This window comes from Crocodylus porosus, unplaced genomic scaffold, assembly GCF_001723895.1.
Source record: "Crocodylus porosus isolate Cpor-Errol unplaced genomic scaffold, CroPor_comp1, whole genome shotgun sequence".
Lineage (NCBI taxonomy): Eukaryota > Metazoa > Chordata > Crocodylia > Crocodylidae > Crocodylus > Crocodylus porosus.
The window spans coordinates 71016702-71030413 of record NW_017728950.1 but is presented as its reverse complement, the minus strand read 5'-3'; the positions used below and the strand labels follow the sequence as shown (position 1 = coordinate 71030413).

General features: G+C 38.8%; 1 protein-coding gene across 1 annotated transcript in view; it reads left to right on the top strand.

Moving 5' to 3' along the window:
* Positions 1-13246, top strand: part of RASEF (RAS and EF-hand domain containing) — a 53827-nt gene extending 40581 nt beyond the window's left edge. The window contains exons 13-17 of the mRNA XM_019555390.1: positions 288-369; positions 1227-1341; positions 2257-2376; positions 4727-4803; positions 7922-13246. Of these exons, the coding sequence (XP_019410935.1) occupies positions 288-369; positions 1227-1341; positions 2257-2376; positions 4727-4803; positions 7922-8030 (503 nt within the window). The 3' untranslated portion in view covers positions 8031-13246. The remainder of the gene's footprint in view (positions 1-287; positions 370-1226; positions 1342-2256; positions 2377-4726; positions 4804-7921) is intronic.
* The last annotated feature ends 466 nt before the right edge of the window (positions 13247-13712 follow it).

Sequence of the window (13712 nt, the reverse complement as noted above, 5' to 3'; positions counted from 1 at the left end):
ATTTGAATCGGCATACTGGAGTAAATTCCACAGTAAAAGATGCATAGGTTTTTTTCACCAAAACATATGCCTTGTGATATTTTTGGGAGTGATTACTGCATTTCATGGATACTTGAACTCCCAGAATCTCTATCATAATGTACTAGATGAGATGTATTTTGAAATAATCTGTTTTGTCACGCTATTTGAAATATCATCCTACCATTGAAATTGTATTGGTAATTGTATTAATGATTTTTTTAAATAAAAGCCAGTATTGACCGGTTCTGCACATTATTTATTTTAAGGAGTTGATTTTCAAATGAAAAGGCTTATTGTTGATGGAGAGCCTACGGTGCTACAGCTGTGGGATACAGCAGGACAAGAGAGGTTAGTAGTACACAGCTTATCTAGGATATAGATTTGAATTGGTTTGTTTCTTATTGAAGATTTTGCAATGGTTTTTGGACTCATTTTTCTTCTTTAAAGTGGAAGAAAAATAATAACTGTTTCACATTCTGATTGCATCTTCAGCTTCCATTAAAGTCTTTAAATGGCAGTTCCTGCTGAGCGTGATGAATCGTCTCCTCTGTGGTATCCACAGGCTTTAAGCAGAGCATAGCAAACTTGCCCAAATTGCTGAGTTCCCATAAAAGGATCTGATAATTAGTTGTTTAGTTGTTTAAATGCCATAAAATCCTTAAAGTTCCTGCAGTACAGAGCCAGACTGTTTAGGAGGCAGCATTGCTTAGTCAGCATGGCAAGTTTATGATACATCTCAATTGTGTTCTGAAAATCACTTTCTAGTTCTTAGTTTCTGAGCAGGTTACATTATGTTTATGAAGAAGGAAGGTCCCATTAGAGTGGAGACTAGTGTAACTCCATTGGCTTCATATTTTTGTATTACATTTGCAAGAGCATACGCATACAACCATGTCATCCAAAATCTATAGCAAATCACCTGTCTTCCAACAGTCATAAAGTACTGTTATTGAAGAACGTTGGCGGTTATTACTATGAAGTCCTTCAGGTGGTAATGGAATGTTTATAGAAACGCATAGATAATTTGCAGAAACCTTTCTGTGAAATCAGCATAATGTGCAATTTTGCCACACCTGGTGTAGGCAGAAGACATGAGTAGGAGAACAGGCTAGTGCCCTAACAATTTGATTTTAATGGTATTGTATACAAACTTTTTTTGTTGTTGTTTAAATGTTGTTTTAAATGGATCTTTTTTTTCCTAAAAGGTTCCGGAGTATTGCTAAATCATACTTCAGAAGAGCAGATGGAGTGCTACTGTTGTACGATGTGACATGTGAAAAAAGTTTTCTTAATGTACGAGAATGGGTGGATATGATTGCGGTAAGAACTTAAAATTTACAAAATTGGCAAGGTTCATTTTATAGTGTAGTTGTGAAATGTTTATCATTGGCATTTCTCATGGGAGAACTACAGAACCCTTTTTGAGAGACTTTCCTTGTTTTTAAATCTGAATTAAACAGATCATGTTGCAGAATTGGCCAAACTCCAGTTTCTACTAATTACACACATTAATTGTACATTGTCTTCAAGGTAAAAGGTACTAAATTTTAGTTAATGTAAACTAGTTTTCTCCCATTTAAATTGGCCAGCTGTAGTGTTTGGTGTTAGAACATGCCATGTAATCAGCACCATTTCCATGATGTTCTCTTTAACTAATTTCAGATACCTTATTGTGGATGGGCTTAATGTACTCTGGGGCCTCTGCACACTAGAAAATACAATACATCCTCCAGACTAGCCATCATTGCTGTAATGCACAGCAGTGTTTTCTCATATTGCCTTTTGTTATATTGTATATTTCTCTTGTGTTTATTTTTACCTGAATAACAATTTGTATTTAATGAAAAGGGCTTCCTTCCTTCAGCTGAAGATATTTAATAGAAGGAGGTGATCATCATAAAAGTAGTCTGTTTCTAGCATAATTGTATTATATAATACAGAAAAAACAACAATGTTAATTTCTGTAAGATACCCCTACTGTGCAACATAAATGCATTCAGTTTTTGATAGGCTCACTATTATATTAGTTATCTGAAGGTACAGACTCTTATATAGAAAGTGTGCAAGACTGGATATTTTGTTTTTAATCATCTTATGTCAATGTTACAGTATCTATAGATTTTATTTTTGGTGGGTGGAGGTAATATGATTATGTGATCCAGTAAATGCCAGTTTATTGGATGATTTTTGTATTCTGAGGATTCCAGTGGTAAAGAAAATACATATTTCTTGCAGGATGCAACTGGTGAAAATATTCCGATCATGATGGTGGGAAACAAGGCAGATCTTCGTCAAACAGTTTTAGGGCAAGGGCAAAAATGTGTACCAGTAAACTACGGAGAAAAATTGGCGATGGTAAGGCCATATTTACTTGTTTCAAATGAAAGAGTTTAAAGCTAAAGACTGGATGAAATGATAGGAAGTCACCTTATAGTCACTAGTGGGATCTGGTCTTGGGTGGTAGCTAGTGGATACTTAAGTTAGTGAATATTTATTGTTATCAAACAATGGTTATTTGTTGATCTAGATGAAATGAGTTGTTTTTTTTCAAAGCAGCACTAATGAGGTCATCAAAAAATGTATGAGCCTGAAGACTGACAGATAGGTAACTTAAAATTTTGGTGCTGTGTTTGGTGTAGGGCATGAGGCAGGAGAGCATGTGCTTCTCTCCCAAGGGGCTGCCATGGTTGTAGTGGCATGGGCTACTGCCACCTTTGGACAAGCTCTTTAAATAGGAGCTGAAGTGGCAGCAGCATTACAGGTTCCCTGGGGGCTGCTATTCTGGCACCCCTTCAGACTTGGTGTCCTGCCCCGCCTCTCCAAATTAAGCTATTTGGAAACTGAGCCTAACCCTTCCTTTTGAGAGGAGGAGTCTCTCCTGTACAAGTTTTGAGGCATGTTGATGAGAGAATGTGGAAATCAACTTACCTTGTATCTGTATGTCTTCTGTAGATGAAGCACTTCAGTTTTCAAGGGGATAACTGGAAACCAACCTCTCCATCAGCCATGACTGTAGCAGTTCTGTAGTGGTTGGTGGTTGCATAGGGAAGTTTAGTCCAGATTTGTGGGAAACGGTGTGGGAGATCAGCACAACCTGCTTACTATGAAGCTTTCGTCTATGGGACTTCATATACCACACAATATTTGGCAAATTTGGGCAACTAGTAATGGATTAAGGACTTGTTCAGTTGGTGTATTTGTGAAAACGCTCTGGCTTTTCTCTTGTAAAAGTGCATGGGTTTAGCGCAGGGGTTGGCAAAGTCTGGCCCAGGTCTGGGTATGCAAGCAATGGATTGCTGCTCTGCCCTGGCAGGGGTGTGCAGGCAGCAGATTGTGGTTCTGCCCCAGCTCTGGACCATGCTGTTGCCACTGCAAAATCCCAGCCCTAGCTCTAGACCAGTTCTCTGCCCAGCCAGTGCTGCTTGGGCCAGTCTCCATGGAAACCCAGGTCCCTTGCTGTCATGGTCCTGCCCCTCCTGAGGTCTCTGTGGAAACCAGCCACAGCAACATGGGCAGGGGCTGCTGGGCAGTGGAGTCTGGCTGGATCTGCCATTTTGCACACCCCTCGTTTACAGCTAAAAAGTTTAAGGTAGTTAAGGAGTAGTTAGATACCAGGATGCTAGGTAGGTAGGTACTCCATAAATACAATAGGTAGTTAAAAGGCAGGCATCATTCATTTTAGAGCAACTCTGTTGTTGATTTGAAGTTTTGTATAGAAGATTGGTCAGGTTGGACCTTGCAACCTGGGATTTGTTCCTGCTTCAGTTTGTGACTTAAAAGCTTTTACATTTAAAACCTGTAACACTTTTAACTTCAGTACTGCAGAAATGTTACATCTGTAAAGTGTAAAAAGGGCCAAAACACCCTATCTATTTAATAGGGATGCACCAATAAAGATTTTCTTGGCCAATACCAATAGCTGGTTATTAACCAGCCACAATGGTTGATGCCGATTTACAGAAATGTAGCCAGGTAGCTTGCAGAGCAGCATCCACTCCAAACACAGGCCTAGCCCAGGTCCCGTACTGAGAAAAGGTTGGCACAGCCCCTGGCCCTGAGCCCACAGTGGGCAGCCTGCCCTTGCCCCATGCACAAATCTGAGGGGAACATGCCTCCCCATGACTCCCCCTGGGGTGCGTGCAGCAGCAGGGAGCCATCTCCCCTCCCTGGACAAGCTGCCAGTGGCTCTGCCCTGCTTCCAGCCCTGGGGTCATGTTCATTGTCCTGGCTGGGCAGCCCCAGTCCCAGTTCCACCCTCGCCATGGGGGCTTTGATCTGCCCCCCCCCCCGCTCCTCCCCATGCCTCTTCTCGGATGCTGCTGTAGGGGTCCCCGCCCTCCAATGCCCATTCCCTCCCCCATGCCACTTCACACCCACAGACTTACTGGCAGGACATTGCTCTCCAGACTCCTGGGCTGAATTCCTCGCCACATGCATGTTGCAGCTGCGTGCATGCATGCAGCATTTATTGGTGACATTATTGGCTTCCCATGCCAAAAAAAGCTGATGGTCGATAATGTTAATTTTCCTTTTATTGGTGCTGATCTAACATGTGACAGATATATCGGTGCACCTCTACTATTTAAAAGTCTGTATATCTTAAGGGTACTCTTCAGTACTTAACATTTTCTGAGGAAATAATTTGGAGGAAACATTTAGACGTTTAATAGACTATATAAATGATAATATTATTTTCTGCTCACAGACTTATAATGCACTTTTCTGTGAAACAAGTGCTAAAGATGGATCGAATATTGTAGAGGCTGTTCTTCATCTTGCTCGGTATGTAGCTGTGTTTTCTCTCCTTGTGCTCTGACAAACTTCAATTGCCTTAATGCCTTAACTACAGCCTTCCATTTCTTCCTATCTTGCACAACCCCTTCCATCTTGGGTGTATACAGAAGTGGCAATTTTCACTTGATCTAGTCACAGAAATAAGTTTATAGCTTTGACCAAATAGAAGTGCGTGGCTGCAAGCAGCTTCAAAAATGACCAGGTGAAAATCTGACCCTTCATTGTGTAAGGTATCAGATAAAGACTTTTCAAAAAGTAGCGCCTTTTGTAACTTGTCAAGCACCTTGCCACCATTTTTAAGTGCCAGGATGCTGATCCCCCCTGGATGAGCTGCCTATGTGTCTGTCCCTCTCCCAGCCCCAGCCCCAGGTTCCATTCACTGCCTTGGCTTGGAGTGTCCCAGCCGCTTCCGCTGCCCCTGCCCCTGCCCCACTCTGTTCCTCACTGTAGTGGCCTTGATCTGCACCCCCACCCCCTTTTTCTTTCCTTTCTGTAGACTTACCTGCAGAGAGCTGCTCTCCAAGCTGCTTGGCTGCATTCCTGTAAATTGGTTATTGGATCAGTTTTGGCTGATATGCCTGGTTAATAAATTGGTTATCAGTATTGGCCGAGAAAATCTTTATTGGTGCACCCTTAGTTTCTAATACAAAATGTTTATTTTTATATGGGTTTGAGTGTTGTATGTGTATGTACACAATTTTTAATATGCTCCAGAACACACACAGAATATATTTTAAATGGCTGGACTACAATTAAACTGGGTCATCTACAATTTAAAAAAATACTATAAAGAAATGTAAAATAGGTTTTGTCCAAAAGCTTATGGCTTTAGAGAAGCTTATGGTTTTACAGATACTAAAACAACATCAAAGTATTTATAAACAAAATGATATTACTTTGAAGGTTAAACACAGATCCTGTGCTTTTTTAAAAAAATCTCTATTGGATTGATCATACTTTTTAATGAAAATACTTTCATTTTCTTAATCTTCTCATACACTGAAGATGCATCCTGATTTGTCCACTATATGCATAATTTTGCCACAGTTATAATCACATTTTTTATCTATTGAATGTAATTATTTGAAATGGATAAAATAATTTAGATGAAGTAAAATCATCCTATCCAGAAAACATGGTATATACCTAATAAATTATGATCTTAAGCTTGCAGTTTCCCGTATTTCAATATGATTATCATAATATGATATTATAATTGAAGGATTCCCAATATTTATTGAATTCTCAGTTCTTGTTTTACATTTATTATATAGAAATTCAAACTACAGTTAAAATAGTTTTCATTTTATGCTGTTGCTTGGCATGAGGATCAAACCTCTTGACTTGAAAGGTTAATATTTGGTTATTCTCTATTTAAGTGCTTTCAGTTATAATAGCTTGAATAAAAATTCAAATTCCTGGAAAGAGATAATGCTGTTTGTTCAGTCAGAATAGCTGTACTTCCAATAAAAATGAGTGTTGCAGAAGGGTAGGCATTTATATTTCCTTAAATTGCAATGCAAAGTTAATTGTTGATAAATGGAATGACTTGTTTCCAAGAATTTTCAGGAACCTGATTGCAAATACAGCAGCGTTTTGTGAAATGTAGTATTTTAGTGAATACAGCACAGTAGCATGTTGATCACCAATAGAAAGTACATATCTATTTGATTAAATTATGTCAAGCTTTAATGATTGACACAATTTAATCAAATTAGATATGCACTTCTGTTCTTATTTTGCGCATCTCTTCAGTATTTCAAATAGCAAATTTAAACCATTTTTTGCTTGGTTTTCCTAAAGCTGTGTTTAGGGGAGTTTGTTAGTTGGTGCTGTAGTTGAGAGTAATGCTGGACATGCAGTACTCATTATCCAGCAATTTAGAGCTCAGACGGGTGGCTACAAATCATTTATGCTGGGATTAATATTTCTTATCTCCAGGAAGTAGTAATCATTTCTCAATTAACATTTATATTGGGCATTTAGGCTGCTGGTAGACGTTAATTTAGTCATGTGATTGAGATCTGAAGCATTTTATCCTGGATCCCCAAAATTGTGCATCCTGACATGCCAAATATGCATGCCAGGATGCACCATTTTTGGGTTCTTGGATAAAATTTATCAGGTTCCATCATACACTCTGGGATTTTTAAATCCGTGCTGTGTAGCAGAATATCAGTGACCAGTCCCTGACAAGACTTGAAATGTATCAGCATCGGGGTAGTCCATTTGCTCCCCATGTCCCAGCAACAAGCTTTGACATATAGCTCCACATATATGTAACAGGGGCCTTAGACTTACAAGCCTGCATGCTACCTGTATTTAGGATTCATACTGAGTAGCACCTTATTTTGTGAGAAGTCCTGTTGATGAATGAATTCTGTTGGACTACTCGGTATAAGCATAAAACATGTCCAATAAGCTTTAATTCAAAGGGCTCCACTGCCATTTTCTCAGCGTTGGGATGCGTGGGGACACTGATAGATGTGATGTGTAGGTGCTTTTAATTAGCGCAGCTCACTAATTAAAGTATCCAGTGCTGCATCTCACAGCAGCTGTGAAGATGCCCTTTGTTGCTAACAATATGCATTATATTTCAGTAACAGATTTATATTTGAAACAGTAATACTTAGTTTTTTTTAATATATGAACATCTTTGGACTGTATACCTTGCTCTACTATGTTATGGAGAAGGAAGGAAATAAGAAAAAAATTGAATGAAAAGAAAGGCAAAAGAGAAAACATCATTGAAATTTAATTGTGGAGACCTCAAACTGAAGTTACAGTGAATGATTTTCACATTTCAAAGGGATGTTTATCCCTTTGTGATTATTTTCAGTGAAAAGAGAGCACAGCACTTCCTAAGCAGTTATTGCTTTCCTTCTAAAACAGAAATGTTAGAGAATTTCATTCACTTGGAATGCATTTGATTCCATACCCTAAAAATAATTTTCTTACTGTTATAGATAGTTTGTAAATTTAAGTTAGGTAGCAGTGTGTGATAGTAGGCAGCATATTACTTTGTATTGCTCTGTGTAATATATTTGGAGAAGAAACACATTCATCAACCTATATATGTGTAATTTATTTCATTCATTTCTTACAGTGAAGTGCGAAAAAGAAGTGGCAGTGAAGATGACACCAGGTCAGTAACCAGTCTATCTGGGACAGCTGTCAAAAAACCAACACTCATGAAGAACTGCTGCCACGTTTAAATAGCAAATTCCTATTTTGCCCTAAATAATTTTATTTGTGTATTTTTAAGACTTTTTAAAGAAAAAGAACAATGAAGGATTTAAATAATGTATTCTTCTTTCTACGAATGTATATTATTATACAGAATTGGAGACCTTCAGATCCTGCCTTCTGCTTATTCATACTGATGCACTTGCCTTGTCTCTCAGGCCCTGACTTGACCTTACTTATGCCAATGGCAGTGAAGCCAATTAGTGTAAAACTGCTGTGAGATCAGAATCAAGGCTGTTGTCTTTCCTAGGTGTCTGTGATAGCCAGTATATAGAGTACAGTATTTTTATTTAATTTTCCTAGGTACTTTGTTATAAAGTGAATAAGATTTCATACACTTAAAATGCTATTATGCTTTGTTTAAAATCAGAGATCAAGCCACATTTCATCTTTAGTTCATCTCATCTTTCCTATTTCAGCTTATATTACTACTTTTCTAAAACCTCAAGACATTGGAAGTTCAGGAAGTTTCATTGCAAAAATTGCAAGACCAGATTTACCAAAGCATTTGACGAGTATTTGAGCTTTTCAAGTGAACTCAGTTTTGAATAATATAAGTTTTTGCATCAAAAGTATGTGAAATTGGTGGTTTAGAATGCATCTTTTTGAGATTTGGGGCTTAGATCTGAACTGAAGAGCAAAATTAGGTATACCCTTCATCCCCTGTCCTCTTCAATGAGAACTGAGGAAAGTATCTGTCTGAATTCCTGCAAAGCAGCTTACACACAGCTCAAAAGAGACAGTATTTCAGTATATACGGTATATAGGAACACTGGTTGGATCTTCCTTATCGCATGTGGGAGATGCAAGAATTATCTGCCTCTGCAGAAGCTTCTTCAAGGATCAGGTGAGCGAGGCATATGTCCAGTCCTGTTTGAGCAGAAAAGATACTGCAGGTGAGGACTGGCTTTTCAGCATATTCATTCTAACTGAAATCTCAAGGGCCGTCATGGCTAGGGGAGGTTGCTGCCAAGGAGAAGGAATGTTTGCAGACCATTAGGAATCTATGATCTCTTCTGTGTCTTGTGGGGATTGACTAGGGAAGAGAAGTAAATCCTTCCTTCTCCTCAAAAGAAAAAAGATGAGAGGAACTCCAGATGGGTATCCTCAAGATTTCCTTTTTCAAAGTCCCCTACTGTAAGCACAGGTTAGAGAAAGATGATCCAACTCTGGTTTTCTGAGAGAGCACACTTTGACAGTATGTAGGCTTTTAAAGATGATTTTCCTAGCAAGAAAAGGTGTGAATATAAGCTCTTTATCTCAGTTCAAAATATTGCTCAGTCATTGTCACTAACTTTTACTCTTTGTTACTAACACTTCTCAGATTTTCCCATTAACAGCTATGCAGTTGGTCCAATAAATCATCCTAACAAATCCTTGCCTCTCACATAATTCCTAAACCATCATGGTTATGTAACACCCCCATTAACAGCTTTCATATAAAAAAAACAACAACAAAAAAAAATGTAACCAAAACCTGTGATCTTTCTAACTGCTCTCTCACTTATCCTTGATTTCACTGACAAGGAAAGAACAATCACTTTCTCAAATTCTGCAGGGATATTTTTAAGCAAGGAAGCTGTGTCTTGCTAAGATTCAGAAGAGAAATCTCATCAGTAGTAAAGGTATCTTTACTGGCATTAAATAGTTACAGTTTAATATTAAGGGCCCAGACTTACAAACTCTTTTTATGCAAATTCTGTGAAAAATAAGCATGCACAGAATGGTAGATGGGCATGATGTATACAACATTCCTCAATTTTAAACACCATGTGTTACAGCTTCCATGGGCTGGACTAGCATTGGGTAACATGCTTTTAGTATTTCATTCTTTTTTAAATAACTAATTCTATATCTGATATATGGAATTATTTTTTTCTGAATTGTTGCCATGTCTGATTCCGGTATTTTGTGAGAGGAACTCTTTAAAAAAAAAAATGTATGTGGGGGCAGGGATTCAAGATCCATACTGTAAGTAGCTGGTATGCATGTGCAGTAATTGGTTTTCCAAATTAGTTTCATATCATAGACCCAAGTCCTACAAAGAGAACCTAGAGAGTGGATTGTGACTGTTCATAGTCCGTTAGAGGTTGGCGAGCTCGGGGCTTGCCCAGCCAGCTTTCTCTGCAGGAGTAGGGTCATCACCATTTTTTTCTTTATTTTAATTGACTCCCAAATATCTATTTTTCCCCAAAGTCTAGAGAATAAATCTGTTGTTTAAAGGTTTGTGATCTTCATTTGTCTGAGCTCAGGTTAAACTAAGTGTGAAGAAAAAGTAGGTAAAAGTCAAGGTCAAGAAAATGTCAATTTTCAGATACTAAAGAAAAGGGCGGTGACAGGGAAATCCAGCAAATCTAGATCAAGTCTTCTTTAAACATCCAGCAGAGGTTGCCAGGGGGCACTGGCATCCTTGAGACAAGTGTTCATGTTAATAAGCTGGCTTGGAATGATTTTGGTTTTACATTTAGAAATGGAAACATTTTGCCAATTTTATATTTTAGAAAAACCTGAACAAGTTACCTTATAACAGTGGTTCTCACCCAGGGTGCTGTGGTGCTGGCGCCATTGCCACAGCCAGGGAAAAGTTGCCACAGAGCCTCTCTTTCCAGGAGGGACGTGTGGGGCCAGACGGGGAAGCGGTAGTGGCAGGAGTGGGTTCTCCTACCTGTGTGAAATTTTGCTCCTGTCCCCTATTGGCTGGAAGTTTGGTAAACAGGAAATGCAGGCAGCAGTGCGCAGGGGGGCTCTGGTAGGAGGGTGCAGTCACATTTGGCTTCTGCAAAACCTGCATTTCCTATTTATAAATGCCAGCCAATGGGCAAGGATGGGAAGTGAGCAGGAATGGCAGGAGAACAAAGCTTAATGCAGACAGGAGCTCCAGGAAACAGCATGGGGCAAGTTCACCTAGCAGCACGTGCATAATGTGGGGTCGGCAAGTGGAGCTTGTGCCCTGGGTGCCACCTATGGGGAAGGGTACCTTACCCTCCCATCCATCACTCCATCTGCGCAGGCAAGTGTGTATCATGCACTCGCAAGGTATTGTGAGAATTGTAATTTTGTAGAGCAGCAGTGGAGTTTGCTGCTGCTGGGGAGAGAATGGACCCCATTTTTTGCTGCTGAAATTAGCCTGCTTTTTGGCCTCAGGATATGGACTTTGGTGGCATAAAGATGGGGTGAGTTTCCCACCAGTAGTAGTGACCTCTACTGCCGTTCTAGAGAACTACAGTCTGCCTGGACTGGCTGCTTGCTGCTGCTCCAGCATGCTGCCTTCACTGAAGCCAAAATGAAGAGAGATGGGTGAGAGAGGACTGTCCTGGGCACATTCCTATGTCAAGCCTCTGCCTGGCAGCGGCACCCAAGAAATTAGATAGGCAAGCTGAGACTTTACAGTGGTTCTGGGGTGCCATTCAATATAGGGAAGTTATGGAGGGGATAACTTGAATTTAAAAGGTTGAGAACCACTGCCCTATAAGGTAAATCTTCTGTTCTGCTTTAAAAGGTGGTCCTGCCTACTGCCTTAAATGTATGGCAGAAAATTTCAGCATAGCTTCACCTCTGTATTTGTTTTTCTTTAATGGTTTAATTTAGAATTTACAGGTGTTTATTTTATTGCACAAAGTTGTGCTATTAGCTAGTGGATATGCTACCTTAATACATATATTTATTTTAGGGAGAAAAATCTTTCCACATAGTCTGTAAATAAGATTATTTTTATGTAGTTGACACGAGTATATTCTCCTACATTTTCTTTCCCTTTTTATGATAACTCATGGTGCATGTCTGAGGCAATAATTTTGGAGATATGCTCTTAAAATCATTTGATCACCCAAATGTTTTTGTTACAATCATTTGCTTATAAACTGTATACTAATAGCATACTAAGATTTTCTCCTATGTAAGAATACTCTAGTCATCTACTGCATTTTAAATATGATATTGAGATGCATCATTTTTTTTTTTTTACTGACAAAAGATTCCATATTAGCCATATAAATAATGGTGATATGTTTACATAGCATTTAGTCAAAATGGATCTGAAAGCATTTCAAAGAAACCTACGGTACTAGTCTTGGAATGAGCACCATATGGACAGACCTCTGCAGCTATGAAGAGCACCAATGAAATAATTGTAGTTCTGTCTTAGTGCAGGAGTTTTGTTCATGGCAGTTTTCTGTACAGTCTTCTGAGGCTATGCAGATTATGTATTCTAATTGAAACCACTTATGGGATTTCATGTTGAACAATACTAAACAGCATTTTAGAAGTTAAGAATGCCATATCAAACAGAAACTAGAGGGACATATAGCAGAAATGTTTTTACCAAACTTAGGATACCAGGAATAACAGCCCTTTTTCTTTCATGGTATTTCATATTACTAGTAGGGATTATAACCTCATTTTACATTTCTCCTGTAATTTCAGTGTCCCCTATTATCACTCCCTAAAACTTTGAAATACACAATGCTGTTCACTGTAACTCTGTTCTGACCCCTTACTGTCACTTCCTTCAGCAACATGCATTTTATTAAAGCTCTCCCATTAATTTATTGACTGGATCTAATGCTGCTTAGATTTGCTAACATTCCAGCTTGCTACCTTTTCATTTCATTTCTATAAAACACTTCATGGTTAAACGGAAAATGAAGAACAAACAATGCAAGCACTTAGACTTTACAAACTTTTGTAACACGAATTGCATCTAAAGAGAAAAACACTTTTAACTGAAAATGTCAGCCCTCACGTGTACATATAGTTAACCTTGTATTAGCTGGGTATAAGTGAAGTTACTGAGTGATCAAGTAACCAATGCAACTTCCATAAACCTAAGCTGTGGTCACTTTTTAGCAAATGTAAAGTTAATTATTTAAAATAGAAATTTATTTTCATACTTGGATAGTGAGCAGCTTTAGTGAACTTTGGTTTATTATGTCAACTTTCATTGCAGAGTATATATTAAAAGAAGAATGTAATACAAAATAAACAGGCCTCATAATGTAAAACAATTGTTTTTAAATGTTGATTTGTGTTGTTTATATGTAGTAGCAAGAACTATGGTGTTTATGCCCTTTGCCTCTTGTCAACTACAGATTGTTGTACCCACTGTGTAATTTTGTACATATGTTTAAAAAGAACCATAGATTATCTATATTACATATTGCTGTACAATAAAGTGTGCTTTAATAGCTGTTCTGTGCGATTTATTTCTTGGATGATATTTATCAAGGTCAGTGGTTCCTCCTGAGCCCATCAATTCTATTTCCATTTGGGGATAGCCTTCAGTGCGGATCCAAAGCAAATCTCAAAGTCACAGCAAGATGCTTTACCTGGTTCACCATACTCCGTCACTGATATGCACCAATAAATAGCTTGCATTCTAAAAGAGTGAATAATACCTTGCAATACTTGAAACCAGTGGTTCTCAACTGGGTTACCATGGGACTCCAGGGTATCATGAGATACTTTCAGGGGTCCTGCAACACTACTGCCACAGAAGCCAAGTGAAACTGCCCTGCACACCCCTGTTTCCAGGAGGTGTGCGTGGAGCTGGACTGGGAAGTGGCTGCAGCAGGAGCGGGATGTTCATGCCTGCATTAGGTTTATCAAATACAGTTCAACTCGAGGCTGTCACACTGCCACCAGGTGGAACTGTC